The following is a 27,858-nucleotide window of genomic DNA, read 5'->3' as shown; positions in this document are numbered from 1 at the left end:
TGCCTCTTTAAACATTCAAAAATATTTTAAAAGAATAATTCATAAAGTATTCCCCTGCCAGTTTCCTAATATTCTATCAATTAATATTTTTGTGATTACAAGTTTTCTTGAAAAGATTAGTGATTTTCTTTTTCCTATGAAACATGAAGATCCAACTGTAAAAGTAATGCGGTCAGTCTAGGTCACCATGGTTTAGTTCATGCTAATCTCAGCAGATGTGCATATTTCCTGTCTACAATAAGTAGATTATGAACTTCTGGTATTGTTGAATTTTGGAAAAATTTCCATGAGATAATTTAAAGCAATGTCAGATTTTTGAAGTGCAAACTCAAAAAACTCTGGGATCACTTTTTTGCTTCAAGTGCATCAACTTGAGAATATAGGGAATTTTTCTTTCCTAATCCCCTGGAAAACTATTTCTGCAATAAGTCTTGTTTCTGCGTAACTGACTGGATTGCTGGTTTTTTTTTTTTTTTTAAGATTTTTTATCTTAGAGAAAGACGGAGAGGGAGAGGGAGAGAGAGAGAGAGAGAAGGGAAAGAGAATCCCAAGCAAATTCTGCAATGAGCGAGGAACTGGACATGAGGCTGGTTGGTCATGGATCTCATGACCCTGAGATTAGGACCTGAGCGGACACCAAGAGTCAAATGCTTAATTGACTGTGCCACTAGGCACTCCTGACTGGGTTGTTTTTAAGATTGTCAGCTCTGTGGTTACTTTCCCACAGTTGATAAAAATCTATCAAAAACATCTTAATGTAATTTGCAAGCAAAGAACTTGTTTTTCAAAGGCTGCAGGAACAGGAAAGAAGTAGCACTTCTTATTTGTAGAAGCACAAACACCTAAAGCTAGTCATACTGCAAGTAAATCCAACATAGTATTCAAAAGGTCTATAAAAATGAAGGGAAGGGAGAAGAAATGTGTGGGAAATATCAGGAAGGGAGACAGAACATAAAGACTCCTAACTCTGGGAAACGAACTAGGGGTGGTGGAAGGGGAGGAGGGCGAGGGGTGGGGGGAAATGGGTGACGGGCACTGAGGGGGACACTTGACGGGATGAGCACTGGGTGTTTTTCTGTATGTTGGTAAATTGAACACCAATAAAAATTAATTTATTTTAAAAAAAAAGGTCTATAAAAATGAACACATGATACATGTTTACTTCCATTTCTCCAATAGCCAAATGTTAGATCTGCCTGAGAATTGCCCTGCAGCGGTTCACTGGTCCGATTTAAGAGTTCAAAGTCTTTTTTGGCCCAGTGATGTCCATATGCTAGGTAAATTCATTTCAAAAAAACGGAAATTAGGGCAAAGACTTTATAGCAAAGCCCAAGGATATGCTCCTAGAAGTTGCTGTCCTTCCATGGCTAACGCAGAAATAAAAATTTTGGAAGCAGAGAAACTACACCATCCAATAGCCCCAGCAGTGAGAACAATTGCTACCATTCCTCGCAAAGAAAATATCACTGCAAAGCTGGAAAGCAGGATCATGGGAAGAAGACAATATCCAAGGACACTTGCCACACAACCAAATGAAACACCTGTCACATACATTAAGTTTGGTAAACAAAACATTCCTGGACATTCAGTTGCACTGATCCCATGTGCATAGCCAAACTGGTAACAATGTGGCTCCAAAGGCAAGACAAACAACCATTGGTCCTGCTTCATCAGTCTCATTCCTGATGCTGCCGTCTGGTACTTTTAATGGATGTTAGTTACACTGTTCTTTTCTTTTCTTTTTTTTTTTTTTTTTTGGCCAGATGTGGTCAAAATTGATACCTAATTTTTCTTTTTTCTTTTTTTAATTTTTCTAATAAAGGTGGCTCATCCTCAGAGTTGCTTCCATAGAATGGCTGATGTGTCGGAGTGTATGCCTGAGTTGGCTGGAAAATCAGCCCGGCATATGGCTGTTGTGGCTGTATCATGTCTGAAGGGACAAATCAGCCTTGCTGCGGGTGATCGTAGCCAGCATCCTGTTTGCTATAAGGTCCTCCACTTCCTCCGTAATCAGAGGACTGCTGTGAGTGGTCACCAATGCTGTAGCTTGTCTGGTAGAAATCCATGTTTAAGTTATCAAAGCCCGACACTGCAATCAAACGCGGTAGCGGTGTCAGCAGCTCCAGCAGCTCCCCAAAGCCCCCAAACACGGCTGAGAGCTCTAAATTGGCCTTGTTGCTTCGTATTACAAGGCCAAGACACTGCTGGAGCTTTTTCATTTTTTGCATTCTGATGTATGTGAAGAGTAATCTTGTTGCTCTTTATTGGTCATGTGGGTTTCTTCTTGGGGGAAATATTTTTTTCTGTCCCTTTTCCATTTTTTTCTATTGGTTTTTCTTTTTTTTGTCATTCTAAAAATATATTTCAGATACTAATTCTTTGTACCTTGTGTCTCGCAAATATCCTTTCTATGGTTTCTTTTTTGGTTTTAATCAAAAGGTAAAAATTTTATATTTTATTTTGGTCAAATTAATTTACTTGTGTGTTTTTAAGAAATCTTTCTGTCACAAAGAGATTCTTTAATTCTAAGATTTTTAATTTTTCCTCTTTTCATGTTTAGGTCTCTAATTTCTCTTGATTCATTTATTTTATTTATTTATTTTTTGTTTGTTTTTTTGTTTTGTTTTTTTTTGTTTTTTTTTGATTCATTTATTTTAAAACTGACTTTATTTTAAAATATAATTAACATACATAACATAAAATTAATATGCACCCACTTTTTTGGAGAGATAGAAAGCATATGAACGAGCTGGGAGGGTGGGGACTTGGGGGAAGGACAGAGGGACGGAGGGAGAATGAGAGAGAGAATCCCAAGCAGGTTCCACATTCAGCACAGAGCCCAACACAGAACTTTATCTCATGACCTTGAGATCATGACCTGAGCCGAAACCAAGACTCAGATGCTTAACCAACTGAAGCAGCCCTGATATGTATCCATTTTAAGTACAGTTGGGTGAATTTTGATGAATGTATACTAGTGTAATTAACATTACGATTAAGTGAACAGACCATTTCTGTTACTCCTGAAGATTTTCTCTCTCTCTCTCTCTCTCTTTTTCTCTCTCTTTTTAACTACTGAAGGTTCTCTTGTACTTAGTCAATACCCAGCCTCATCACTGGCACCAGACAACCAGAAATGGAAACGTTCTATCCTATAAATTAGGTTTTTTTAAGAATTTCATACAAGTGGAATTATATAGTATGTAGTTTCTATCTGGCTTCTTTCGCTCAATATAATACTTTTGAGATTTCATTCATGTTGCCGGTACCAGTAGTTGTTACATTGTTTTGCTGAGTAGTCTATTGCATGGATAAACCATTGTACTGTATTACCCATTCACTTGTTGAGGAACATGTGGATTGTGTCAAGTCTTGGGCTACTCTGAATAAAGCTGTATGAGCGTATTTCTTAACTTCTTTTGTGTAAATAGCTAGGAGTGCAATTGCTGAGACATGAGATAAATGTATGTTGACTCTCATTATGAAACTGACAAACTATTTTCCAAAATGGTTGTGTCATTTTACATTTCCATCAGTGATGCATGAGAGTTTCAGTAGCTCTACAACCTTGTTAACATTTGACACTGTTAATCTTTTGTTTTAGCTCACATAGTGATTGTGTGGGGGTGTATCTTTGTGGTTTTTAGCTGTATTTTTCTGATGACTAGTGATGTTGAGCATGTTTTCAGTTGCTTAATGGCTATTATGTATCTTTTTTGTGAAGGGTCTTTTGAAATATTCTGTTTTTTTATTGGCTTTTTTATTCTCTTACTACTGAGTTGTAGGAGTTATTTGGATATTCTGCTAGATTATGTATTATAAATATTTTCTCCCAGATTGTGGTTTTCTTTTTCCTTTTCTTAGCAGTGTCTGAGAAAGCAGAAGCTTTTTGTTTTGATGAAGTCCATTTTATCATTTTCTTTTATGGTTCATGCCTTTTGTCTTAAGAAATCTTTGCTTATGTTTAAATATTATATTGCTTCACATACAATGCTATCACCTTACCATAATACCCTTTTCTTTTCTCTTGCCCATTGTGATATCGCTGTCATACATTTTTTAAAAAAGATTTTATTCACTTATTAGAATGAGAGCATGAGTGGGGTGAGGGGCAGAGGGAGAAACACACTCCTCACTGGGCAGGAACTCAATGTGGGGCTCCCTTCTGGGACCCGGTTCATGACCTGAGCTGAAGGCAGACACCCAACCAAGCCACCCAGGTGCCCTTCGTATATTGTTGTCCAACATATTTTTTATAGCATCTGTTATAAGTCCTACTGTATGTTATTTTTCCTTTAGACAGGTAATTTTCTTTTAAAGAAATTAAGGAATAAAAAGTTTTATTTATTCACATATTCATCTTTCTGGTAATCTTCATTTCTTTATGCAGATCCAGGTTTCCATCTGGTATCATTTTCCTTCTGCTTTGACATTTTTTGTCACATAAGTCTCTTGGCAGCAGATTCTCTCAGCTTTTTTTTGGGGGGGTGTTCTAAAAAGTCTTTTGTTCAGACCTAATTCTGAAAAGTATTTTCATTGGATATAACAGAATTCTAAGTTAACAGTTTCCTTCTTTCAGCACTTTGAAGATGTCTTCTGATGAGGAGTCTATGGTCATTATTTATTTTTGTGTTTATTGCCCTTTGATTCACTGAGTTTCTTTACTCTGTTGATTTTATAGATTTCACCAATTTGGAAATTTTTAGCCATTATTTCTTCAAATATATTTTCTGTGACTCCTTCCATTTTTCTAATGACACATATTTTAGGTCACTTCATATTTCCCACATGTTGCTATAGCTCTCTTCATTTCTTTCCCCTACTTTTTCATCTTCTTTGCTTCTGTTTTGGCTAGTTTATTTTACTGTGCATTTATGCTTTCTTTCTTTTTTTTTTTAAAGTGTTAATCTGGGATCCCTGGGTGGCGCAGCGGTTTGGCGCCTGCCTTTGGCCCAGGGCGCGATCCTGGAGACCCGTGATCGAATCCCACATCGGGCTCCCGGTGCATGGAGCCTGCTTCTCCCTCTGCCTGTGTCTCTGCCTCTCTCTCTGTGACTATCATAGGTAAATAAAAAAAAAAAAATTAAAAAAAAAAGTGTTAATATGCTCTGGTTTTCATCTAGTGAGTGTTTCTTTTGAGGATTAACATTTTTCATCTCTAGAAGTTCTGTTTGGTTCTCTTTAATATCTTCCATTTCTCTCCATACTGTATTTATATATGTTTTAAAATATGAGAACATAGAATACCTTTTGTAACATACTTTTCTCTAAATCCTTCATCTTTGTCATTTCTGGGGCTATTTTTATGATTTTCTGCTGATTTTTTTCTCCTGATATGGATCATATTTTTCTGCTTCTTGGCGTGTCTATTAATTTTGATTGAAAAAAATTTTTTTATTGTTGAGTGTCTGAATGTTGTTGTTTTTCTTTGAAGAGGGTGAGCTTTGTTCTGTTAGGCAGTTAATTTAATTGAATTTCAACTTGATTCATTTGTGTCTTATTTTTAAAGCTAATTTTAGGTCCTGACTAGATTATCCTTTACTGAAGGGAAGTTTGGTCCCACTATGGAAGCATAACCCTGCTGGGCTTTCTACAGAATGCCTTCTGTGTTCAGCAGGATTCTCTACTACGTGAGCTCTGGGAACTATTAACCTCAAAGCTCACTGGTTGTTTTTTGTATGACCTCATAGAGTTTTGCCTTAATCATATATGTGCATTTTGGTATTCATCAAAGTCTCAGGGGATATCTGTACAGATTTATGGAATCCTTTTTCTGTTTAGCTCCGTGCAGTTGGGACTCTGCTTTACAATTAGTCCAGCTGACCCAGCCTCCAAGAACTCTAGTCTGTCTCTTCCCTGTCCTTGAGGTCTCCATCTCTGATCCATGTTTTGGAATGTACCACTAAACTTAACATGGGGAGCTTGTTTCTTTTGTTTCCTTTTCTCAGGGATTATGGTCCTATCTTATTGCCCCATGTATAGAAATAGTTATTGTATAAAATTCGTCCAGTTTTCTAGTCGTTTGTGGAGGGCGGGTTAGTCTAGTCCTTGCTATTCCATCTTTGTTGGAGTCAGAATTTCCTCTATTTTTAATAAGGTAATAAACTGTCATTTAATTTTTTCCTGACATACAGTTATCAGATTATCCCAAATACCACATTTGGACAGGTCATTCTTTCCTCACTGATTGGTGATGACATTTCTGTGATATATTAGCTTCTGATGCATACTTAGGTGCCTTTCTAGACTTTCACCTTTATCCTGTTGGTCTTTTATATATTTTTATGGTAGCATCGAACTGTTTAATTACTACAGCTTTGTAAGAAATCTTGATTTTATGTCAGGTGAGTCCCTATTTTTAATTCCTGCCATTTATAGACATCGGATAACACCTTTTATCTTTTTCCCAATGAACTTTTTATCTATTTGAATTATTTGATTGAAGTAAGAAATGAAAGCAGGTTAGCCGTTGTAGTTCATTCTTGAAATCTTGTGTTCATCTACACAGTTGCTCTATCAGTGATATCTATATCAGATGAAATGCTCTTAAAATATAAGTTTTGCCTAAGGTATGCCTTTCACCTAGGTTTTAAGATAGTAACATTGTATATTAATAAGCAATTCTCACAAAGGCTTCTATAATCTTTAGGTAAATAAGGGACCAAATATCAAATGGCTGTCAAATGTTGTGATGGTTCTCTCATTGATGGCAACAAAGGCATCCACATTTTCTCTGCTAAAAAGTCAAGAAATATCTAATAAGAGTTGTTATAGGACCCTCTAACATTATCAGACATTGTTCTTTGTACCTAATAATAATGTGGACATGAGATTTTTTTTCCAATGACCCAAAGAGTCATAATTGTGAGAGTCTTTCTGAATTATGTATGCAACTTGTATATGTGGATGATGATGTTTACATATATTTATATTTTTTTCCATCCTCTGTAATGGAAACTTATATTTCAGTAAGTATACAGTACAGTTATGCAACCATTGAGGCAGTTAGGCTTGAGGAGGGTGTTCTTAGAGGATTTGTTACTTAGTAATACACCCATGTTGGGGCATTGTGGGATTTTACTTATTCTCTCATTATAGAGACCTAGAGCCAAATTTATGTCTGTGTACTACTGTACAATACATTTCTTAACTGGCTTTTAAAATCTGCAAGAGTTGCTGCTGATTCATACCATATTTTCCACCCTGGTATTAGTTTTTAATGCTTTAATTCAGTAGTAGTAATGGTAGGAGCAGCAGCCATCATCAGTGCTTTTAAAACTTTTACCTCACCTAGTCTTCCCCTTACAGCCCATGTGCCCCCATCACAGTGCAATGATTTAGTTTTTTTTGCTGCTGGGTTAATGGGGATTCATGGAGGTTAAATGACTTGTCCAAGCATATACAATCAGTGGGAACTGGGACTTTAGCCAGATATTCTAGCTCCATTCCTAGCAAGGGATGGGTTATTGTCATTCCTTCATTCATAAATTCATTCATTCATTCATACATTCACCAAAGAAAATACTTATAAAACTCCTATGATCTACCAAGAGGTCTTCTAGCTTTGGAGGTATATCAATAAACAAAACTGACAAGAATCCCTGCCCAACTGGAGCTTATATTTCAGGAAGGCAGAGGGGAAACCATGATAGATCACAAAAAAGTAAATTCCATAGTATATTAGGAGGTGATGAAGTATAATTAGAAAAAATAGAGCAGGTGGGGGAATTAGGAGTACTAATTTTTATACATTTTGGGAGGCAAAAACAAATTTTTCTATTTTTATCTGATAAATTATATCAAAATGACAGATTTTGTTCTAAACCTTTCAACGTATGTTGCTTGGAACAATGTTCTACTTCTTGCCTCCCTCCCCACTATCCCAAGAAACAGTGCTGTAAAGGATGGCTAAATTGAATGATCAACCTACAAAATACACTTAATTCATTATCTATTTTAGCTGTAGTTCAAATCTAATGGTATCAGGAGTGCCTGGGTGGCTCAGTGGTTGAACATCTGCCTTTGGGTCAGGGTCCTAGGATTGAGTCCGCATCAGGCTCCTGGCAGGGAACCTGCTTCTGCCTCTGCCTATGTCTCTGCCTCTGTCTTTCATGAATAAATAGATAAAATCTTAAAAAACAAAACAAAACAAAAACCTAATGGTATTGTAGGCCTACCCAGTCGCTACAGTGGATTTTTTTTTTCTTGCTTTGGTAAAATATATTCCAGGCTTGGAGTGGGTGGGGAGTGGTTGCCAGGAGGTGTCAGGATCCTCATCTTTTCAAGTGACTTTTCCAGCTTGGATGTAAGCAACTCCCTCCTTTGATACTGTACAGTATTGTGCAGCAAGGGCTTCCCTCATTCAAGTTATTGACGGTAGCTCCTTCACTGCCAGAGGCTAGGGCATTGTTTTGGGAGATGAGGGATTTTAGGGAGGAAGGGATCGGTAGCATGGCTTCTCTTCTTACAGGAGGTGGGAAATTGATAATGGGAATGAACTGCAGGGGGAATTTCAGCTGGCATCAGTGACAGAAGGGAGGAAAGAGGAGTCCCTGGTTTAACAGGTGGGCCAGTGAGTTACTGGGATGTTTGTGAGTCAGGGGTGGCCTTTCATCTCCTTGGGTATATGTAGGTTTGTGTCGGTAAATTCTGGAGATGGATTTACCTACGCCTTCTCACTTGATTTCCATAAAACCTGAAATAGTTTTGGATTATAGGCAAAGCTTACTAAATATTTGTTGGATAAATGAATGAAAATATGGTCGTCAACTTTTTTTCTCTCTACAAATTTGGTTATGTAGAACTGAAAGAAGGTCTAGTGATGATAAACAGCATTAGTATTATCAGTGAACATTTAGGTTTTAACTGGGTTGGGGTTTTTTGTGGTTGGTTTTTGTTTTTTTAGCTTGCACCTTTTTTTTTTTTTAATTAGTTTCTTAGGTAGAAGTTAGTGATTCATCTGTTGCATACAACACCCAAGTGTTCATGACATCATGTGCCCTCCTTAATGCTCATCACCCCGTTATCCCATCCCCCCACTCATCTCCACTCCAGCAACCCTCAGTTTGTTTCCTAGAGTTCAGCATCTCTTAAGGTTGGCCTTCTTCTCAATTTTCATCTTATCTTATTTGTTCTTCCCTTCCACTGTGTTCATCTGTTTTGTTTCTTAAATTCCACATATGAGTGACATCATATGGTATTGGTCTTTCTCTGACTTATTTCGCTTAGCATAATACTCCATCTATGTCATTGCAATGACAAGATTTCATTCTTTTTGACGGCTAAGAAATATTCCATTGTATACATATATTCTACATCTTCTTTATCCGTTCATCTCTTGATGGATGGGCTCTTTCCATGTTTTGGCTATTGTGGAAACATAAACATTGGGGTGCATGTGTCCCTTTGATTCACTATGTTTGTATCCTTTTGGATAAATACGCTAGTTGAACTGGGTGTATTAAGGCTCCCCTCCTGCCTCTTTTTCCCTCCTATGCACACCCACTTCTTCAGGATCAAATCCAACCTCCTTAGTCTGGCATTAGAGGCCTACCAAGGTCTCATTTCTGTTGACCTTTCTAGCTATACTTCTCTGCCAAGCCTTTGCCTTTACAGCCTGTGCTGCAGTCCTAAGGCATGACTTATTATTTCCCTAATGTGCCCCTTGCAGATGTCTCTTGCAACACCTCTCATATTTTGCCATTTCCCTTTTTTTTTTTTTTTTAATGGATGTCTCCTCACAGCGCATAAGCTCTTTAAATTAGGGGACCTGGCATATTTTCATATTTCCAGGGCTTGGCACAGTTTCTGGCATATCGTAAATGGTCAGAAAATACTTAACTGAATGCCAAAGATGGTTTTACCTCCAAGATAGAGATTAGTGGGAACTTGAAGAGGTTGGATATGGAACAAATAAATTGATGAAAGCAGTTTCATATTATTAGACGGCTTGGATGGGTGTGTCCAGGGACAAATGTGGTTAAAGGGAGCAACATATTAGAAAACTATAGTTTTTAGCACTGTTTTAGAATACTCTAATTCTGTTGGAATACTCTAGTTTGGGTGAGGAGAGATGAAATATAACATGATTAAATCAGTATACTTAGCTAGAAAAAAACAGCTTACAGAAAGGAAGGGTTATTTGACATATGTTGTTTGGAAAGAAGTGCAGCCATCTGGCGGTGGTCTGACTGTAGGCGTATCAGCCCCTTTATTCAGCCTATGAGAATCATGCCAGACAGTGACCCTGCTCATCCTGGGGACATAACAGGAGGGGGAGAATTAGGGCAGTCGTGGTGCATTCATGTCCTTGTTCATGCTGTCTTGGTCCTAGTCACTATGAGTGTTGAGGTTAGACTTAACCTGATCTTGGTTCAGTGGGAAAGAAGGCTGTGAAAATCTGGTTACATCTGTCAAGGGTGTGAGAGAGGCCAATGGCTGTGTTTGTTTTACATGTTTGTCATCCCTAGTTGATGGTTTATATTTCCTGTGCTGATTCAGTGGATCGATAATCAGTTGGCCCAGCATAGTTGAACAAGTAGATGTGTTTTATATAATTTTAATAATGTGTATTTTGAAAAATGTCAACATAATAGAGTCAGGGAGGCTATTGGTTTTAAAAGATTAAAAACATTCTTTTTCTTTAAATAGGTTTGTTACAGAAAGAGAAAATGGCTATCGAAGCATTTCAGATTTGCTGCCTCCTCCTGCCACCTGAAAACAGGAGAAAGTTACAGCTGTTGATGAGGATGATGGCAAGAATCTGCCTAAATAAGGAGATGCCATCCCTGTGTGATGGCTTTGGGACCCGAACACTGGTAGGTTGATCTCTAACACCTAACTTGACTTGAGTGTTTGGACTACAGTTCACCTGAGTATAGTTTTACTACCCTGGCAGTCAGAGGATGGTGCAAGGTGGGCTTGCTCCAAGAGCCGTGGCTTGGAAACGCACAGGCGGGATTATACTTTTGGTGTTGGTGTCTTAACCTAGTGTAAAGTGAATAGTAAGGAGACATAGAGTCTGAGTGTAGAGCTACCTACGGCCTCCTGCCTGCTGTTACCATGGAGAAAAGTCAGGGTGGGCAGTCAGGATAAGTGTTCTCTCAAGAAAGTGACATATTCTCCTCCAGGACAGAAAGGGTTTGGAAGCATTTGTTACTATAACAAGTAGAAGAGGTGCTGCACATATAATGAGGCAGAGAGGAAAGAAGGAAAACAGAAAGTTGGACCAGACCACCTCGGAGGAGACAGAGAGTTTGTTCTTCTCTCAGGGTATGACCTAAGGGTTCATGAGTGAGGATGTTGTTTAAAATATTCTCAGTTTTGCTTAAAAACATAGGTTAGCTTTCTACTTTGTCATGTCAGCATGTCTTTTGAAATAGGGTTTATGTAGAATTTCTTCTACAGAATTTCTTCATTTTCCTCAGAATTGGAGGTCTTGGAGCAAAATCGAGACTTCATTGGGGTTTGAATCCTTTCCATATCCATATACCCCAAAGGGTCCTGTGGCCCAGGTTTAGAAGGATAGAGTAAGAGTAGAGGAGCGTTTAGTGCCCAGTAGAGTGATTCTTGACCTTCTTTTTGGTTGAGAAGATGGTAATGGGGCTAATGGACCTTTTTGAAAACTTGAAGAATACTTTGCACCTATTCCGCAGAAGAATGCACGTGTAAAATTTTGGATCTAATTTCAAGACATTCAGATTCCCCTGAGTCCATAGTCCCCAGGTTAAAAATGTCTGTGTGTCTCTGTACATGTAAATGTGAGTGCAGATACAGTATCACTGGCAGTATGTTGATGACACAAAGTCTGATTAAACAGAATTAGATGATTTTTTGCTTGTAGGTTTTGACATAAGATTGTCAGCAGTAGGGTAGCCTGGGTGGCTCAGCGGTTTAGCGCCACCTTCGGCCCAGGGTGTGATCCTGGAGACCCAGGATCGAGTCCCACATCAGGCTTCCTGCATGGAGCCTGCTTCTCCCTCTGCCTGTGCCTCTGCCTCTCTGTGTGTGTGTGTGTCTCTCATGAAAAAATAAATAAAATCTTAAAAAAAAAAAAGATTGTCAGCAATAAATTAGTAGGAAAAGGAAAAAAAGTCCATCCAAAGGATAGTATTACGAATGGAATAGTTAATATGAATCCTATGGAAGCATAGAACATACTATTTTTTCTATTTCTGCTTATTGTGAAGAGTTTCATCACTTAATGTATTATTAAAAAGTCTCATTGTTTTGTTCAAATGTGATTGTCAGATGTACACCCAAAATCCTAGAGAAGATAACAGTTAACTAGGAAAAAGTATAACAGTTGAGGCACATAGATTGTGCTAGCAGATTATTAAAAAATCAATAATGAAATAAGGATATTAGTTAACTAAATGGCTTTAAAGTACTTTGAACTTAAAAGTACTACATGATTCAAGTAATGGTGGTGATAATAATTTTCAGAATTCGTTTATATATATTTAAAATGGTCTGTGAAGAGATGTGCTTTAAAAACTGCTCAGACAATCCTCTCTGCTGAGCCTCTGCGAGATGAGATGATGCACCTTCTGTTCACACTGGTTGATAAGAAGATCAGCCCATTGGGATGACCGGGTGTGGCCAGGTGCCAGAAAGGATGTGTGTACCCTGGGCCGTGGGCCATTTCTCATTTAACTAGTCATGTTTGGTTTTTGCAAATTAATTCAACACAGTTCAGCGTAGGAAAAAATCCTCATCTGTGTTTATTTAAAAAATACCTCCTCCTCTTTTTTCAGATGGTTCAGACATTTTCCCGTTGCATCTTGTGTTCCAAGGATGAAGTAGACTTGGATGAGTTATTAGCTGTTAGGTTGGTGACGTTTCTGATGGACAATTACCAAGAAATTCTGAAGGTCCCTTTGGCCCTGCAGACCTCCATAGAGGAGCGTGTGGCTCATCTACGAAGAGTCCAGGTAAAGGAAGGGATTTTAACAGACCTTTAAAATTGCCAGCAGAAAGTCAGGTAAACTTGCTAGGCTTTTTGGGATTTCTAGCTGTGTAGGATTAAGTGAATGAATATGTACAAAGTGCTTCCAACAGAACTTGGTACATGGTAAGCGCTATGTGTGTTTGGTAATTTCGGAAATTTATGAAATGCTTATTTGGTTTGGTTATGTCAATCAGTGCTGCATACTTCTAATTGCAAATTCCTTAAATGATAGCCTGTTTGGATTTTAGTTTCCAAAGGAGTTAAAATGGGCCTTACCTGCTCTATAAAACTGTTGTGAAGAGTAGAATACTATACTGTAAAATCCCTAGGTGACAGATAGCAGGTGCTCTTTGAAAGGTAGCTATTATTGTTGTTATTGTTATAGTAAATTGATGCAAAAGAAATGTAATACATTACTATCACATGTGCTCCACAGTGGGGTGTGAATGTTGGCCTGAGAGAGCAGAAACTCTGATAGAGGCAGACAGAGGTCTGCTTGGCTCCTTCTGAATGAGTGGCCCTCTTTCTGCTTAAGCATTTTTCGAGGTTCCACAATAAAGGACCACTGAGCTGCTGCTCCTGAAGTATTATTGAAGTCAATAACTGTTCATGGCCATCACTGTGTAATTTAAAAATTAAAATAGGAGTGCCCGGGTGGCTCAGTCAGCTGAGTGTCTTGACAATACAACAAGAAATATTTCCTACATCACTAAATATTCTTGACAGCAAGAGGGTGTCCGAGGGTGGTTGAAAGCACAGACTCTGGAGCTAAGTGGTGTTTCTGTTCCTCGTGTACCCTTTATTGGTCCTGTGACCTTGGGCAGATTTTATGTGTCTCTGCTTTAGTCTCTACCCGACTTGTCTCTTTTCTCCTCTGTAACATGGGATAATGCTAGATAACACCTACCTCCTAGGATTGTTTTAGTGTTTGAATGGCTTAAGATGTGTGAAGTGCTTTGAATGATGTTCATCACATAGTAGCCCCTCAGCTGATAGCTGCTATTGTTAATATTATTATCATCATTAGTTTTATATTATTCCACAATATTGTTATTGGTAGCATAGTATTCCATAATATGGATATATATCATAATTAATTTAAGTGCTTTTCTTTGGTTAATATTGAAATTGTTTCCATTTCCCCTCTATTTGGCAACTAACACATTGGTAAATATTTTTATAGCTAGGTTTTTTTCAGGGGAGATGATCCATGATTATTTTCTAAGAATATTTAGGGGTGGTACTGCATAGTCAGAGGCCATTTTTTTACCCGTCCCTTCCCACCTCCCCTCTTAGAACAAATTGTCAGTTTGTTCTCTATAGCTAAGAGTTTGTTTCTTGCTTTGTTTCTCTTTTTATCCTTTGCTCATTTTCTTTTGCTTCTTAAATTCCAATATGAGTGAAATCATACAGTATTTGTCTTTCGCTGACTGACTTATTTCATTTAGCATAATACTCTCTAGCTCCATCCATTACATTGCAAATGGCAAGATTTCATTCCTTTTTTATGGCTGAACAATATTTCGTTGTGTATATAGGCCACATTTCTTTGCCCATTCATTGGTGGATGTCTACTTAGATTGCTTCCATACCTTGCCTATTGTAAATCATGCTGCAGTAAACGTAGGGGTGCACATATATTTTCAAATTAGTGTTTTCATTTTCTGTGGGTAAATATCCAGAAGTGGAATTGGCTAGAACTTATGGTAGTTCTATTTTTAGTTTGTTGAGGAACTTCCATGCTGTTTTCCACGGTGATTGTACCAATCTTTATTCCCACCAACAGTGCATGAGGGTTCCCTTTTCCTCACATGCTTGCCAACATTTGTTATTTTTTTGTCTTTTCGTTCTAGCTGTTTTGACTGGTGTGAGATTGAATCTCATTGTAGTTTTATTTTGTGTTTCCTGGATAATTAGTGGTGTTGAACACCTTTCCATGTGTTGGCTATCTGTAAGTCTTTGGAAAAATGTCTATTCAGATCATCTGCACATTTTAAAATCAGATTATTTGGTTTTTTGGTGTTGGGTTGTATAAGTTCTTTATGTGTCTTGGATAGTAAACCATTATTGGGTATATAGTGTGCAGATATTTTCTGCCATTTACAAATTGCCTATTTGTTTTGTTGAGGGTTTCTTTTGCTATATAAATCTTTTTATTTTAGTGTAGTCCCAGGAGCTTATTTTTGCCTTTGTTTCTCTTGCTTGAGGAGAAATATCCATAAATTTGTTGCTTATTTATTTATTTATTTATTTATTGCATTTTGAATGCAGATTCAATTTGCCAACATATAGCATAACACCCAGTGCTCATCCCATCAAGTGCCCCCCTCAGTGCCTGTCACTCAGTTACCCCAACCCCCCACCCACTTCCCCTTCCACTATCCCTTGTTCATTTCCCAGAGTTATGAGTCTCTCATGGTTTGTCTTCCTCTTTAATTTTTCCCACTCATTTTCTCTCCTTTCCCTTATAATCCCTTTCACTATTTCTTATATTCCCCGTATGAGTGAAACCATATGATGTTTGTCCTTCTCCAATTGACGTACTTCACTCAGCATAATACCCTCCAGTTCCATCCACATCAAAGCAAATGGTGGGTATTCATCATTTCTGATGGCTGAGTAATTTTCCATTGTATATATAGACCACAGCTTCTTTATCCATTCATTTTTTGATGGGCACCAAGGCTCCGTGCACAATTTGGCTATTGGGGACATTGCTGCTATAAACATTGGGGTGTAGGTGTTCCGGTGTTTCACTGCATCAGTAGCTTTGGGGTAAATCCCCGGCAATGCAATTGCTGGGTCATAGGCAGCTCTATTTTTAACTCTTTGAGGACCCTCCACACAGTTTTCCAGAGTGGCTGCACCAGTTCACATTCCCACCAACAGTGCAAGAGGGCTCCCCTTTCCCCACATCCTCTCCAACATTTGTTGCTTCCTGTCTTGTTAATTTTCACCACTCTCTCTGGTGTGAGGTGGTACCTCATTGTGGTTTTGATCTGTATTTCCCTGATGGCCAGTGATGCAGAGCATTTTCTCATGTGCTTGTTGGCCATGTCTATGTCTTCCTCTGTGAAATTTCTATTCATGTCTTTTGCCCATTTCATGATTGGGTTGTTTGTTTCTTTGCTGTTGAGTTTAATAACTTCTTTATAGATCTTGGATACTAGCCCTTTATCAGATATGTCATTTGCAAATATCTTCTCCCATTCTGTAGGTTGTCTTTTAGTTTTGTTGACTGTTTCTTTCACTGTGTAGAAGCTTTTTATCTTGATTTAAGTCTCAGTAGTTCATTTTTGCTTTTGTTTCCTTTGCCTTCATAGATGTATCTTGGAAGAAGTTGCTGTGGTCAAGTTCAAAAAGGGTGTTGCCTGTGTTCTCCTCTAGGATTTTGATGGATTCTTGTCTCACATTTAGATCTTTCATCCATTTTGAGTTTATCTTTGTGTATGGTGTAAGAGAATGGTCTAGTTTCATTCTTCTGCACGTGGCTGTCCAATTTTCCCAGCACCACTTATTGAAGAGACTGTCCTTTTTCCAGTGGATAGTCTTTCCTCCTTTATCAAATATTAGTTGACCATAAAGTTGAGGGTCCATTTCTGGATTCTCTATTCTGTTCCATTGATCTATGTGTCTGTTTCTGTGCCAGCACCACACTGTCTTGATGATCACAGCTTTGTCGGACAACCTGAAATCTGGCATTGTGATGCCCCCAGCTCTGGTTTTCTTTTTCAATATTCCCCTGGCTATTCGGGTTCTTTTCTGATTCCACACAAATCTTAAGATGATTTGTTCTAACTCTCTGAAGAAAGTCCATGGTATTTTGATAGGGATTACATTAAATGTGTACATACATTAATGGGTAGCATTGACATTTTCACAATATTAATTCTTCCAATCCATGAGCATGGAATATTTTCCATCTCTTTGTGTCTTCCTCAATTTCTTTCAGAACTGTCCTGTAGTTTTTAGGGTATAGATCCTTTACCTCTTTGGTTAGGTTTATTCCTAGGTATCTTATGCTTTTGGGTGCAATTGTAAATGGGATTGACTCCTTAATTTCTCTTTCTTCAGTCTCATTGTTAGTATAGAGAAATGGCACTGATTTCTGGGCATTGATTTTGTATCCTGCCACACTGCCGAATTGCTTTTGAGTTCTAGCAATCTTGGGGTGGAGTCTTTTGGGTTTTCTATGTACAGTATCATGTCATCTGCAAAGAGGGAAAGTTTGATGACTTCTTTGCCAATTTCTTTTCTTTTCTTTTTTTTTTTTTAAAGATTTTATTTATTTATTCATGAGAGAGAGAGAGAGAGAGAGAGAGAGTGAGTGTGGGGGGGTAGAGATATAGGCGAGGGAGAAGCAGGCTCCATTCAGGAAGCCCGACGTGAGACTTGATCCCGGAACCCCGGGATCAGGTCCTGAGCCAAAGGAAGACGCTCAACTGCTGAGCCACCCAGGCGTCCCTTCTTTGCCAATTTCAATGCCTTTTATTTCTTTTTGTTGCCTGGTTGCTGAGGCTAGGACTTCTAGTACTATGTTGAATAGCAGTGGAGAGTGGACATCCCTGTGGTGTTCCTGATCTTAGGGGAAAGGCTCCCAGTGTTTCCCCATTGACAATGATATTTGCTGTGGGCTTTTCGTAGATGGTTTTTAAGATGCTGAGGAATGTTCCCTCTATCCCTACACTCTGAAGGGTTTGATCAGGCATTGATGCTGTATTTTGTCAAATGCTTTCTATGCATCTATTGAGAGGATCATATGGTTCTTGTTTTTTCTCTTGTTGATATGATCTATCATGTTGATTGTTTTATGAGTGTTGTACTAATCTTGCATCCCGGGGATAAATCCCACGTGGTCATGGTGAAAAATATTCTTAGTGTACTGTTGGATCCTATTGGGCTAGTATCTTGTTGAGAATTTTTGCATCTGTATTCATCAGGGATATTTGTCTATAATTCTCCTTTTTGGTGGGGTCTTTGGTTTTGGAATCAAGGTGATGCCTGGCCTCATAAAATGAGTTTGGAAGTATTCCGTCCCTTTCTATCTTTTGGAACAGCTTTAGTAGAATAGATATTGTTTCTTCTTTAAACGTTTTGATAGAGTTCCCCTGGGAAGCCATCTGGCCCTGGACTTTTGTATCTTGGGAGGTTTTTGATGACTGCTTCAATTTCCTCCCTAGTTACTGGTTCAGGTTTTCTATTTCTTCCTGCTCCAGGTTTGGTAATTTGTGGTTTTCCAGAAATGCATCCATTTCTTCTGGATTGTCTAATTTATTGGCATATAGCTGCTCATAATACGTTTTTAAAATAGTTTGTATTTCCTTGGTATTCGTTGTGATCTCTCCTTTTTCATTCATGATTTTATTAATTTGAGTCTTTTCTCTTTTCAATAAGGCTGGCTAATGGTTTATCTATCTTATTAGTTCTTTCAAAGAACCAACTCCTGGTTTTGTTGATCTGTTCCACAGTTCTTCTGGTCTCTATTTCATTGAGTTCTGCTCGAATCTTTATTATCTCTCCTCTTCTCCTTGGTGTACGTTTTATTTGCTGTTCTTTCTCCGTTCCTTTAGGTGAGAAGTTAGGTTCTGTATTTGAGTTTTTTCCAATTTTTTGAGGGATGCTTGTATTGCGATGTATTTCCCTCTTAGGACTGCTTTTGCTATATCCCAAAGATTTTGAATGGTTGTATCTTCATTTTCATTAGTTTCCATGAATTTTTTTAATTCTTCTCTAATTTTCTGGTTGACCTATTCATCTTTTAGAAGGATACTTTTTAACGTCCACGTATTTGAGTTTCTTCCAAATATGTTCTTGTGTCTGAGTTCTAGTTTGAAAGCATTGTGATCTGAAAATATGCCGGGGACAATCCCAATCTTTTGGTATCGGTTGAGACCTGATTTGTGACCCAGTATGTGGTCTATTCTGGAAAAAGTTCCATGTGCACTTGAGAAGAATGTGTATTCAGTTGCGTTTGGATGTAAAATTCTGTATATATCTGTGAAATCCATCTGGTCCAGTGTATCATTTAAAGCTCTTGTTTCTTTGGAGATGATGTGCTTATAAGTTCTGTCATTTGTAGAAGGTGCCGTGTTTGTCTCCTATTATTAGTGTATTATTATCTAAGTATGTCTTTACTTTGGTTATTAATTGATTGACATACTTGGCAGCTCCCACATTTGGGGCATAAATACTCATGATTGATAGGTCTTCTTGTTGGATAGACCCTTTAAGTATGATATAGTGTCCCTCTTCATCTCTTACTACAGTCTTTGGGATATACTTTATCTGATATGAGGATTGCTACCCCTGCTTTCTTTTGAGGACCATTTGAATGGTAAATGGTTCTCCAGCCTTTCATTTGCAGGCTGTAGTTGTCCTTAGGTCTAAAATGAGTCTCTTGTAGACAGCAAATAGGTGGGTCTTGCTTTTTTATCCAGTCCAAAACCCGCGTCTTTTGATGGGATCATTTAGCCCATTCATGTTCAGTATAACTATTGAAAGATATGAATTAGTGTCATCATAATACCTATTCAGTCCCTGTTTTTGTGGATTATTTCTTGGGGCTTCCTCTTTCTTTTACAGGGTCCCCCTTAGTATTGCAGGGCTGGTTTGGTGGTCACATATTCTTTCAGTTTCTGCCTATCTTTGAAGCTCTTTATCTCTCCTTTTCTGAATGAGAGCCTTGCTGGATAAAGTATTCTTGGCTGCATGTTTTTCTCATTTAGGACCCTGAATATATCCTGCCGGCCCTTTCTGGCCTGCCAGGTCTCTGTGAAGAGTCTGCTGTTAATCTAGTATTTCTCCCCATAAAAGTTAGGAATCTCTTGTCTCATGCTGCTTTAAGGATTTCCTCTTTATCTTTGGAATTTGCAAGTTTCACTATTAAATGTTGAAGTGTTGGGCAGTTTTTATTGATTTTGGGGAGGGTAACCTCTCCATCTCCTGATTCTGAATGCCCGTTTCCCTTCCCAAATTAGGGAAGTTCTCAGCTATGATTTGTTCAAATATGCTTTCTGGCCCTGTCCCTCTCAGTACCCTCTGGAACCCCAATTATAGATAGATTCTTCCTTCTGAGGTTGTCATTTATTTCCCTTAACTTTTCCTCATGGTCTTTTCATTGTTTTTCTCTTTTTTCCTCAGCTTCCTTCCTTGCCACCAACTTGTCTGCTCTGTCACTCACTCTTTCCTCCACCTCATTAACCCTCGTCGTTAGGACCTCCAGTTTGGATTGCATCTCATTTAATTGATTTTTAAATTTCAGCCTGATTAGATCTAAATTCTGCAGTCATGAAGTCTCTTGAATCCTTTATGCTTTTTTCCAGAGCCACCAGTAGCTTTATAATTGTGCTTCTGAATTGGCTTTCTGACATTGAATTGTAATCCAAATTCTGTAACTCTGTGGCAGAGAGTACTGTTCTGCTTCTTTCTTTTGTGGTGAGTTCTTCCTTCTAGTCATTTTACTCAGTGCAGAGTGGCTGTATGAGTGGGCTAAGTCAGAATATCAACCTCGACCTAAATAAATTTTACCCTAGATGATTCTGCCGAGGTCAGAGACCAAAAATTGAAAACAAAGATCACAACAAAATAAAAGCTCACTAAAGTGAAAAACAAATCTTAAAACAAAGTAGTAAAAAATAAAAGGCCAAGAATCCCAAAGAAGAAGAAAAAAAAGAAATGAGAAAAAAAAAGAGAAAAAAGCAAAAGTAAAGAGAAAAAGAAAAAAAGGAGAAGAAAAAAAAAGGGAGGTGGGACTGGGAGATGATGGTGGTGATGAAGTTGTATTGGAGGGAGAATGTAGGCTTCCTGGGGTATGAGAGGGTGATCCTCTTGGTTTTGAGTATATTAAGTTCTGTATGTTAGAAGATGTTTAGTCCCAAATTTGTTTAAACCAGAAATACTTGTAGAGAGACCCATCATTGACCTCCAAAACATAAATGAGATAAAAGAGGGAGGGCAGAATAGGAATGAAGAATCTCACAGAATGAACCAGCACGGTATACCACTTGGTTCTGGGTGCATGCTGGTCATGTCTTAGAAGGAATCTCACAGAATGAACTGGCATGGTATATCACTTGGTTCTGGGTGCGTGCTGGTCATGTTTTATTTTTATTTTTTATTTATTTATTTTTTAATATTTTATTTATTTATTCATAGAGGGAGAGAGAGAGAGAGGCAGAGACACAGGCAGAGGGAGAAGCAAGCATCATACAGAGAGCCTGACGTGGGACTTGATCCCAGGTCTCCAGGATCACACCCCAGGCTGCAGGCAGCGCCAAACCGCTGCGCCACTGGGGCTGCCCCTGGTCATGTTTTAGAAGATATTCCTCCATTGTAGAACAAAATGAGGCAGAGAAAACAAAAAACACAAAACAAAACAAAACAAAAACCCATATCTTGTATATCTCCCAAGATTAAATTGAGTATGTTGAAGGGAATCTAGAAGTGGAAAATATATCTAGTACCTGTAATTGTAGATATATGAAAGTCAAAAAGGAAGAATCTTTAAAATGAAGAGGTGGTAAAATATTGTAGTTCAGTTGGGAAAAAAAGAAAAAAAGTTGGAAATTTTTAGTCTGATATAAAAACCAGTTGTACTGGAAAAGGGGGTGGAGTATATAGTTCCATATACTGTAAATCCCTCAACTTCCTCTGGAGCTTCCCAGCGCTGCTTGGTCAGGAACTTGATCTTCCCCTGTCCTTCCAGCTAGTCTTCTCAGGGAGGTGCCTGTTGTGCTGGTTCTCAGGTGTGTGCATCTGGGGGAGCTGCCCCCCACCTGCCTGCTGGGTGCCACCTTCAGTGGGAGCTGTTGACCTCGGAGGTCCCTGTTCTCTAGGGCCTGCCTCTCCTGGGCACAGGGTGACACCAGGAGGAACAACCCCACTGGTGGGGGCCAGCTCTCCAGCCCTAGAGTCAGCTCCCGCAGTAACTACCAGCTCCCAGACCGCAGGGGCCTAGGTGCTCCCAGGGTGACTGGGCGCTGACCTGCACAGCTCGGGGCCTGGCGGCAGGAGCGTCCTCGCTGTCCCGGGCCCTTCCCCTCTGCCTGTCCCGGGGGAGCGCAGGATCCTGGGCTGTGTCCCCCGCGCCATGGGCTCTGGGGCCTGCGCTGCTGGAATCACGCTCCCGAATGCGGCTCCCGAAGGCAGCAGAGTGCAGCCCAGTCCTCCAGAGCCCCTCCTGTCCCACCGGCTTCTCCGGGCCGCTGGGCGCTCCAGCCCTTTCCTGACCCCGGTGCCCTCTGTGGCCCGTGCTCCTGGGTGCCCCTCCTCTCCTAGTGACCCCGGGAGACTGGGGGCCCCACTGTCCCCCCTGAGGTTCTCCCTGATTTCCCTGCTGAGCACCTTTCCGTCCGGGAAGGATCTGGCGGATTGTTAAAGTTCCCGCGTCTCCCGGGTGGGCTTTCCTGACCTGGAGGCTCCCACTGCCCTGAGCCTGGCTCCTCACGGCCCCTCCCCCACTGGATTCTTTTTTATTTTAATATTTTTACACCTTCCTACCTTGTTAGAAGCACAAACCCTTCTCTCTGTAGAATTCTGGCTGTTCTCTCTTTAAATCTCACCTCTAATTCATAGGTGTTCAGGGTGATTTGGAAGTTATCCAGGTAAGTTGGTGGGGCCGGGTGAGGTGAGGACCCTACTCCTCTATTTTGGTTACTATAACTTTGTAATATAGTTTGAAACCTGGGATCTTTTTTGTTTCTTTCTCAATGTTGTTTGGCTATTTGAGGTCTTTTGTGGTTCCATACATATTTTAGAATTATTTGTGCTTGTTCTGTGAAAACCATTATTGGTATTTTGATAGGGATTATTTGAATCTGTAGATTACTTTGGGCAGTATATGCATTTTAATAAGATTTTTCTAATCCATGAGCATGACATATCTTTCCATTTGTGTTGTCTTCCATTTCTTGTATTCAGACTATAGTCTGTCACCTACCCAGTTAAACTTATTTCTAGGTATTTATTCCATTGGTGCAATTATAAATGGGGTTGCTTTCTCAATTTCTCTTTCTGATACTTTATTATTAGCATACAGAATCACAATAGATTTCTGTATATTAATTTTGTATCCAGCAAGTTTACTAAATTCATTTGTTTCTTCCAATAATTTTGGAGTCTTTAGGGTTTTTTTTAATGTATACGTTTGTGTCATCTGCAAATATTGACCATTTTACTTCTTCCTTCCCAGTTTGGGTGCTTTTTATTTCTTAAACTCGTCTGATTGCTGTGACTAGGCCTTCTAGTACTGTTAAATAAAAGTGGTGAGAATGCTCATCCTTTTCTTGTTTCTGATCTTAGAGAAGAGCTTTTAGCTTTTTATCATTGAGTATAATATAATGTTAGCTGTAGGTTTTATGTTGAGGTATGTTCCTTCTAAACCAACTTTGAGTTTTTTTTTTTATCACATGGCAATTTTATTTTGTCGAATGCTTTTTCTGCATCTGTTCAGATGATCATATTGTTTTTATCCTTCTTATTGTTAATGTGATGTATCACATTTGATTGATTTGTGAATACTGTACCACCTTTATATCATTGGAATAAATCCCACTTGGTCATGGTGAATGATCTTTTCATTGTATTGTTGAGTTCACATTTCACTTGGTCATGGTGAATGATCTTTTCATTGTATTGTTGAGTTTGGTTTGTTAATATTTTGTTGAAGTTTTTGCATCTATGTTTATCAGAGATACTGGCCTATAGTTCTTATTTTTTTTGTCTTCATCTGGTTTTGTCATCGGGGTAATGCTGGCCTTGTACAATGAATTTGGAAGTTATCCTTTTTACATTTTTTGAATAGTTGGAGAAGAATTAATATTTTTTTTAAAATGTTTATTAGAGTTCACCTGTGAAGCTGTCTAATCCTGAGCTGTTCTATATATATATTTGTTAGGTCCACATAATCTAATGTCTTGTTGAAAACCACTATTTCCTTGTTGATTTTCTCTCTGGATGACTTCTCCATTGAAGTAAGTAGAGTGTTAAAGACTCCTATTATGATTGTATACTCTCAGTTTCTCCCTTTATGTCTGTTAATATTTCCTTTATGTATGTAGGTGTGAAATTAAATATTTTTAATGGATGCTCATTTATATACAAGTCTTTTTTTTTTTTTTTAAGGTTTTATTTATTCATTGAGACAGAGAGAGAGGCAGAGACACAGGCAGAGGGAGAAGCAGGCTCCATACAGGAAGCCTGACGTGGGACTTGATCCTGGGTCTCCAGGATCACACCCCAGGCTGCAGGCGGTGCTAAACCACTGCGCCACCGGGGGTAGCATATATACAAGTCTTGATGTCATCTTTCCTCTTTTTTCTCCATTCTCTCTTTTGCCCTGCACATTTGTTTTCTTGATTTTCACTGGTAACATATTTAGAGATGGTTGTCATACTTCTCCACATATAATGGCCATACTATGTGTGCATGTGTGCCTGTATCCATCTCCAAGGAAAGGAGTATCAGATTCTCCAGATGTGGGAAGGAACCCCCAGAGTGTGTTCAGTATTGTAATTGCTTTGAATCATTTTTGTCAACATATTTAGTTTATGTTTCAATTTAAGATTTTATTTAAAAGAGCACACAGGTTTTTTGTTTATTAAAATGGCTCTATGGTTTAAAAAGGTAAGAATCTCTTATTTAAAACTGTGGCTTTAAGTGAAATTTTTTCAAGCTTATAGAACACTTTTACTTTTTAATAAAGAGTTTTTTCCAATCAAATTGAAGAGTGATTTGGCATTCTTAGTAGGAGATATGCTGTAATTGATCTGAACTAATTTTTGCAGCTTATATGAAAATACACTTATTCATTTTACTATTAATCCTTTTGCTTCAGATAAAATACCCAGGTGCCGATATGGATATCACTTTATCTGCTCCATCATTTTGCCGTCAAATCAGTCCAGAGGAGTTTGAATACCAGAAAGCATATGGCTCTCAGGAACCTCTGGCCGCTTTGTTGGAGGAAGTCATAACAGATGCCAAACTCTCCAGCAAAGAGAAGAAGAAAAAATTGAAGCAGGTAAGAAGGATATTCTTTAGAAGTCATTTCTTCTGTCTGCTGTTCTTAATATCATTTTTTTCTTTTTATTCTCTATTTTAATGGGTTTTGTGTGAATCTCATCTTCTGAGATGGAGTAGTTTTGAAAGTATACCATCCAATTCATACATTCCAGAAGTCTCATTGATGTACACAGTTGTGATCAGTTTCCCACATTTTTATTCTCCAATGTAAATATTTTACCATTATTGAGTTCTTTGTTTATGGAGCCCCTCTGTTATTTGTCCTTTGTTTGGTATGTGGCATGATGTGAGTTATTGGAGCAATTATTTTAAATTCAGCGAAGCTATCATATGAAGACAGATTCCTTTTGATTTTTATTTTGAAAGGCAAATTCTACTGAATTTGCAAATATAAGTGTGTAGAAATGAAAAGCCTTTGGTTTTAAAGTGCCAGTATCAAATTGGTTTCTTGCCTCAGGTGTCAGTGAAAGTTTTTAGTTCCTGCTAGGCAACAAAGCTATGGGTTTCATTGAACAGTTTTTAACTCAAAATAGATTTACTTCAATCATTCTTAAAGTACTGATTCAAGATTAAGGGAATGGTTTTTATCTTTCCAGACTGACTCCTGCAAGCTTGATTCCTGATCACACCATACAAACCGGATTATAACACAGAGTACCAGAGTTCTAGATTCCCAATCATATTTTTCTCAGTAATTTGGAGAAGAGTTCAGTGTTGAGGATCAAAGGAAAAGCATATTGCTTCTCTTTAAGCTTCTCATAAATTAATATATACTGGAACATTTTCCCTTCCATTTGAGCAGAAGCAGGTGGAGCTGAGTTGGAGAAGCAGGGAGATCGTGAAATGTAGTTGGGCCAAAATTTTCTTTAAGTGTACAGAACATAAATTATTTTTAAGTCAGAATTGTGAATGTTTTTAAAGTGAAGTGTATTTATAGTTAGCAGCGGGGGAAATTTTAAAAAATATGACCGAAATGAGAAGTTTATTTGAAGACTGGATCAAATTAAAGTTCAGTTAGATGTACAGCAAGTGGAATCAAATGACCTAACAAAAAGAAATGAATTTGTGTTGCAGTGACTTTGATTATGATTTGTCATCTTATTCTCTTTTCTGATGAAGAGCGATAGACATTAAAACAAAATAAAAATATTTTAGCATGGAATCAGGCCAGAAATACTTTTATTTTAAAATTAGATCACCTGATTTTATTAGTTTTTAGCTGGTTTGTTTATTTATTTTTTACTCATCTTGTATCTTTTTTTTTTTTCAGTTTCAAAAATCCTATCCTGAAGTCTACCAAGAACGATTTCCTACACCAGAAAGTGAAGCACTTCTGTTTCCTGAAAAACCGAAACCAAAACCACAGCTGTTAATGTGGGCACTAAAAAACCCTTTCCAACCATTTCAAAGAACTAGAAGTTTTCGGATGTAGTACTTCTATAGCTGTTGGAGTGCTCTGTTATTGTTGCCTTGAGCAAATGGGTGATTATAAAGAGGACTATGGCAGTGGAAGAAAGGAGCAGAAAATATAGACTACTGAAATATAAAGTGATCGGACTTCCAAAAATGTTGAGCCATTATCAGTATTTTTGTAAAACTCAGTGCTATTTTTGAAAGTGTACAAATCAGTTAAAAATTTAGACAAGTATATAGTGGTAATGTTAATGTGTTTGTAATTGTTACAAAATTTAAGGGTATTTTTATTTTTTTATTTGTTGTTTCTCATAGTGTTCATAAAATAATTGTGTGTACATTTTAGTTACTGATGTCTTTGTTATAACGTCTTAAAAATAGTGTATATACTTGAATAAGAAAGACACCGGGTACTGTTACTGTGATGTTGTTGACTTCATACCTTAGTTGTGTTTTCTCTTGTGTAAACTCTGGTTTTCAATGTTGCACAAAGATTCTTAATGTCCTATATTATGATGGCTGTGTCTTTTATTGCAGACTTATTGGATGTTATGACAGATATAACTAAAGCCGGTTCTTTAATAACGTATATATTAGCTGGTGTTTACCTCTAAGTGGAGTAGATTTTCATTTTCCTACAGTGGTATAATTTCAGTCTTGGCTGAAGGTGGAAAATTGATGAATAAACTTTTTTGTTTCCCTTACACCTGTGATTCTAAGTCAGATCTTTGTTATTTTGTGAAAAACAATGAATTAAGTAAAATGAGACTACTTCCTTTATATTTTCCCCAGCTTCCTCATCCTTTTGAAAGTAAATGGAATGTAAATAAATACTGGTTTTTTTTTTTTTTGGTTTTTAATACTATATGTGGTTCTTTTTGGCATTGATTTAGATTACAAAACATCCTCAAATGTTAAACCTCATTATCTTTGCCTGTGTTCTCACATCAGTCATTTATTTCTATGATAAAATAAATACATTTAGGCTTTTGTACTAACCTTCAGGAGGTGCTTTGTCCATTTTTTTTGCTTTGCCCTTTTCCAAATAATGGTACAATTAGATTATGGAGCATCTGGAAGCCTTCTTTTGTTTGTTTTTTAAAAGATCTTATGTATTTATTAATGAGAGACACACAGAGAGAGGCAGAGACACAGGCAGAGGGAGAAGCAGGCTCCATGCAGGGAACCCGATGTGGGACTCGATCCTGGGTCTCCAGGATCACAACCTGGGCTGAAAGTGGTGCTAAACCCCTGAGCCACCAGGGCGCCCATCTGGAAGCCTTCTTTATAAGCATTAAATCTTAAGAGTAACAATCACTAATTGGCTTGTTCTGCCCTTTTAACTGAATTTTCCTTGCCTTTGTGATCTGGTCTTGTTCTTTTGTAGCAAAATGCATACTACATTTGACTCAGATTTTGTTTACCTAAAAATGGATAAAAGTATCCCTATTACTCTGAGTACCACCTTTCCTTCC

The 27,858-nt window shown here is 38.1% G+C and overlaps 1 protein-coding gene and 1 pseudogene across 1 annotated transcript in view; one reads left to right on the top strand and one right to left on the bottom strand.

Moving 5' to 3' along the window:
- The window catches only part of DEPDC1B (DEP domain containing 1B), an 83,457-nt gene extending 56,368 nt beyond the window's left edge, over positions 1-27,089 (top strand). Inside the window, exons 8-11 of the mRNA XM_041766899.1 lie at positions 10,651-10,817; positions 12,756-12,932; positions 24,783-24,968; positions 26,241-27,089. Coding sequence (XP_041622833.1) covers positions 10,651-10,817; positions 12,756-12,932; positions 24,783-24,968; positions 26,241-26,402 — 692 coding nt within the window. The 3' untranslated portion in view covers positions 26,403-27,089. The remainder of the gene's footprint in view (positions 1-10,650; positions 10,818-12,755; positions 12,933-24,782; positions 24,969-26,240) is intronic.
- LOC121496972 lies at positions 1,284-2,084 on the bottom strand (annotated as a pseudogene).
- Positions 27,090-27,858: the final 769 nt, after the last annotated feature.

Source organism: Vulpes lagopus, chromosome 8 (assembly GCF_018345385.1).
Source record: "Vulpes lagopus strain Blue_001 chromosome 8, ASM1834538v1, whole genome shotgun sequence".
In the NCBI taxonomy this organism is placed as follows: Eukaryota; Metazoa; Chordata; class Mammalia; order Carnivora; family Canidae; genus Vulpes; species Vulpes lagopus.
The sequence above is the reverse complement of the archived record's forward strand: the minus strand, read 5'-3'. Positions and strand labels throughout refer to the sequence as shown.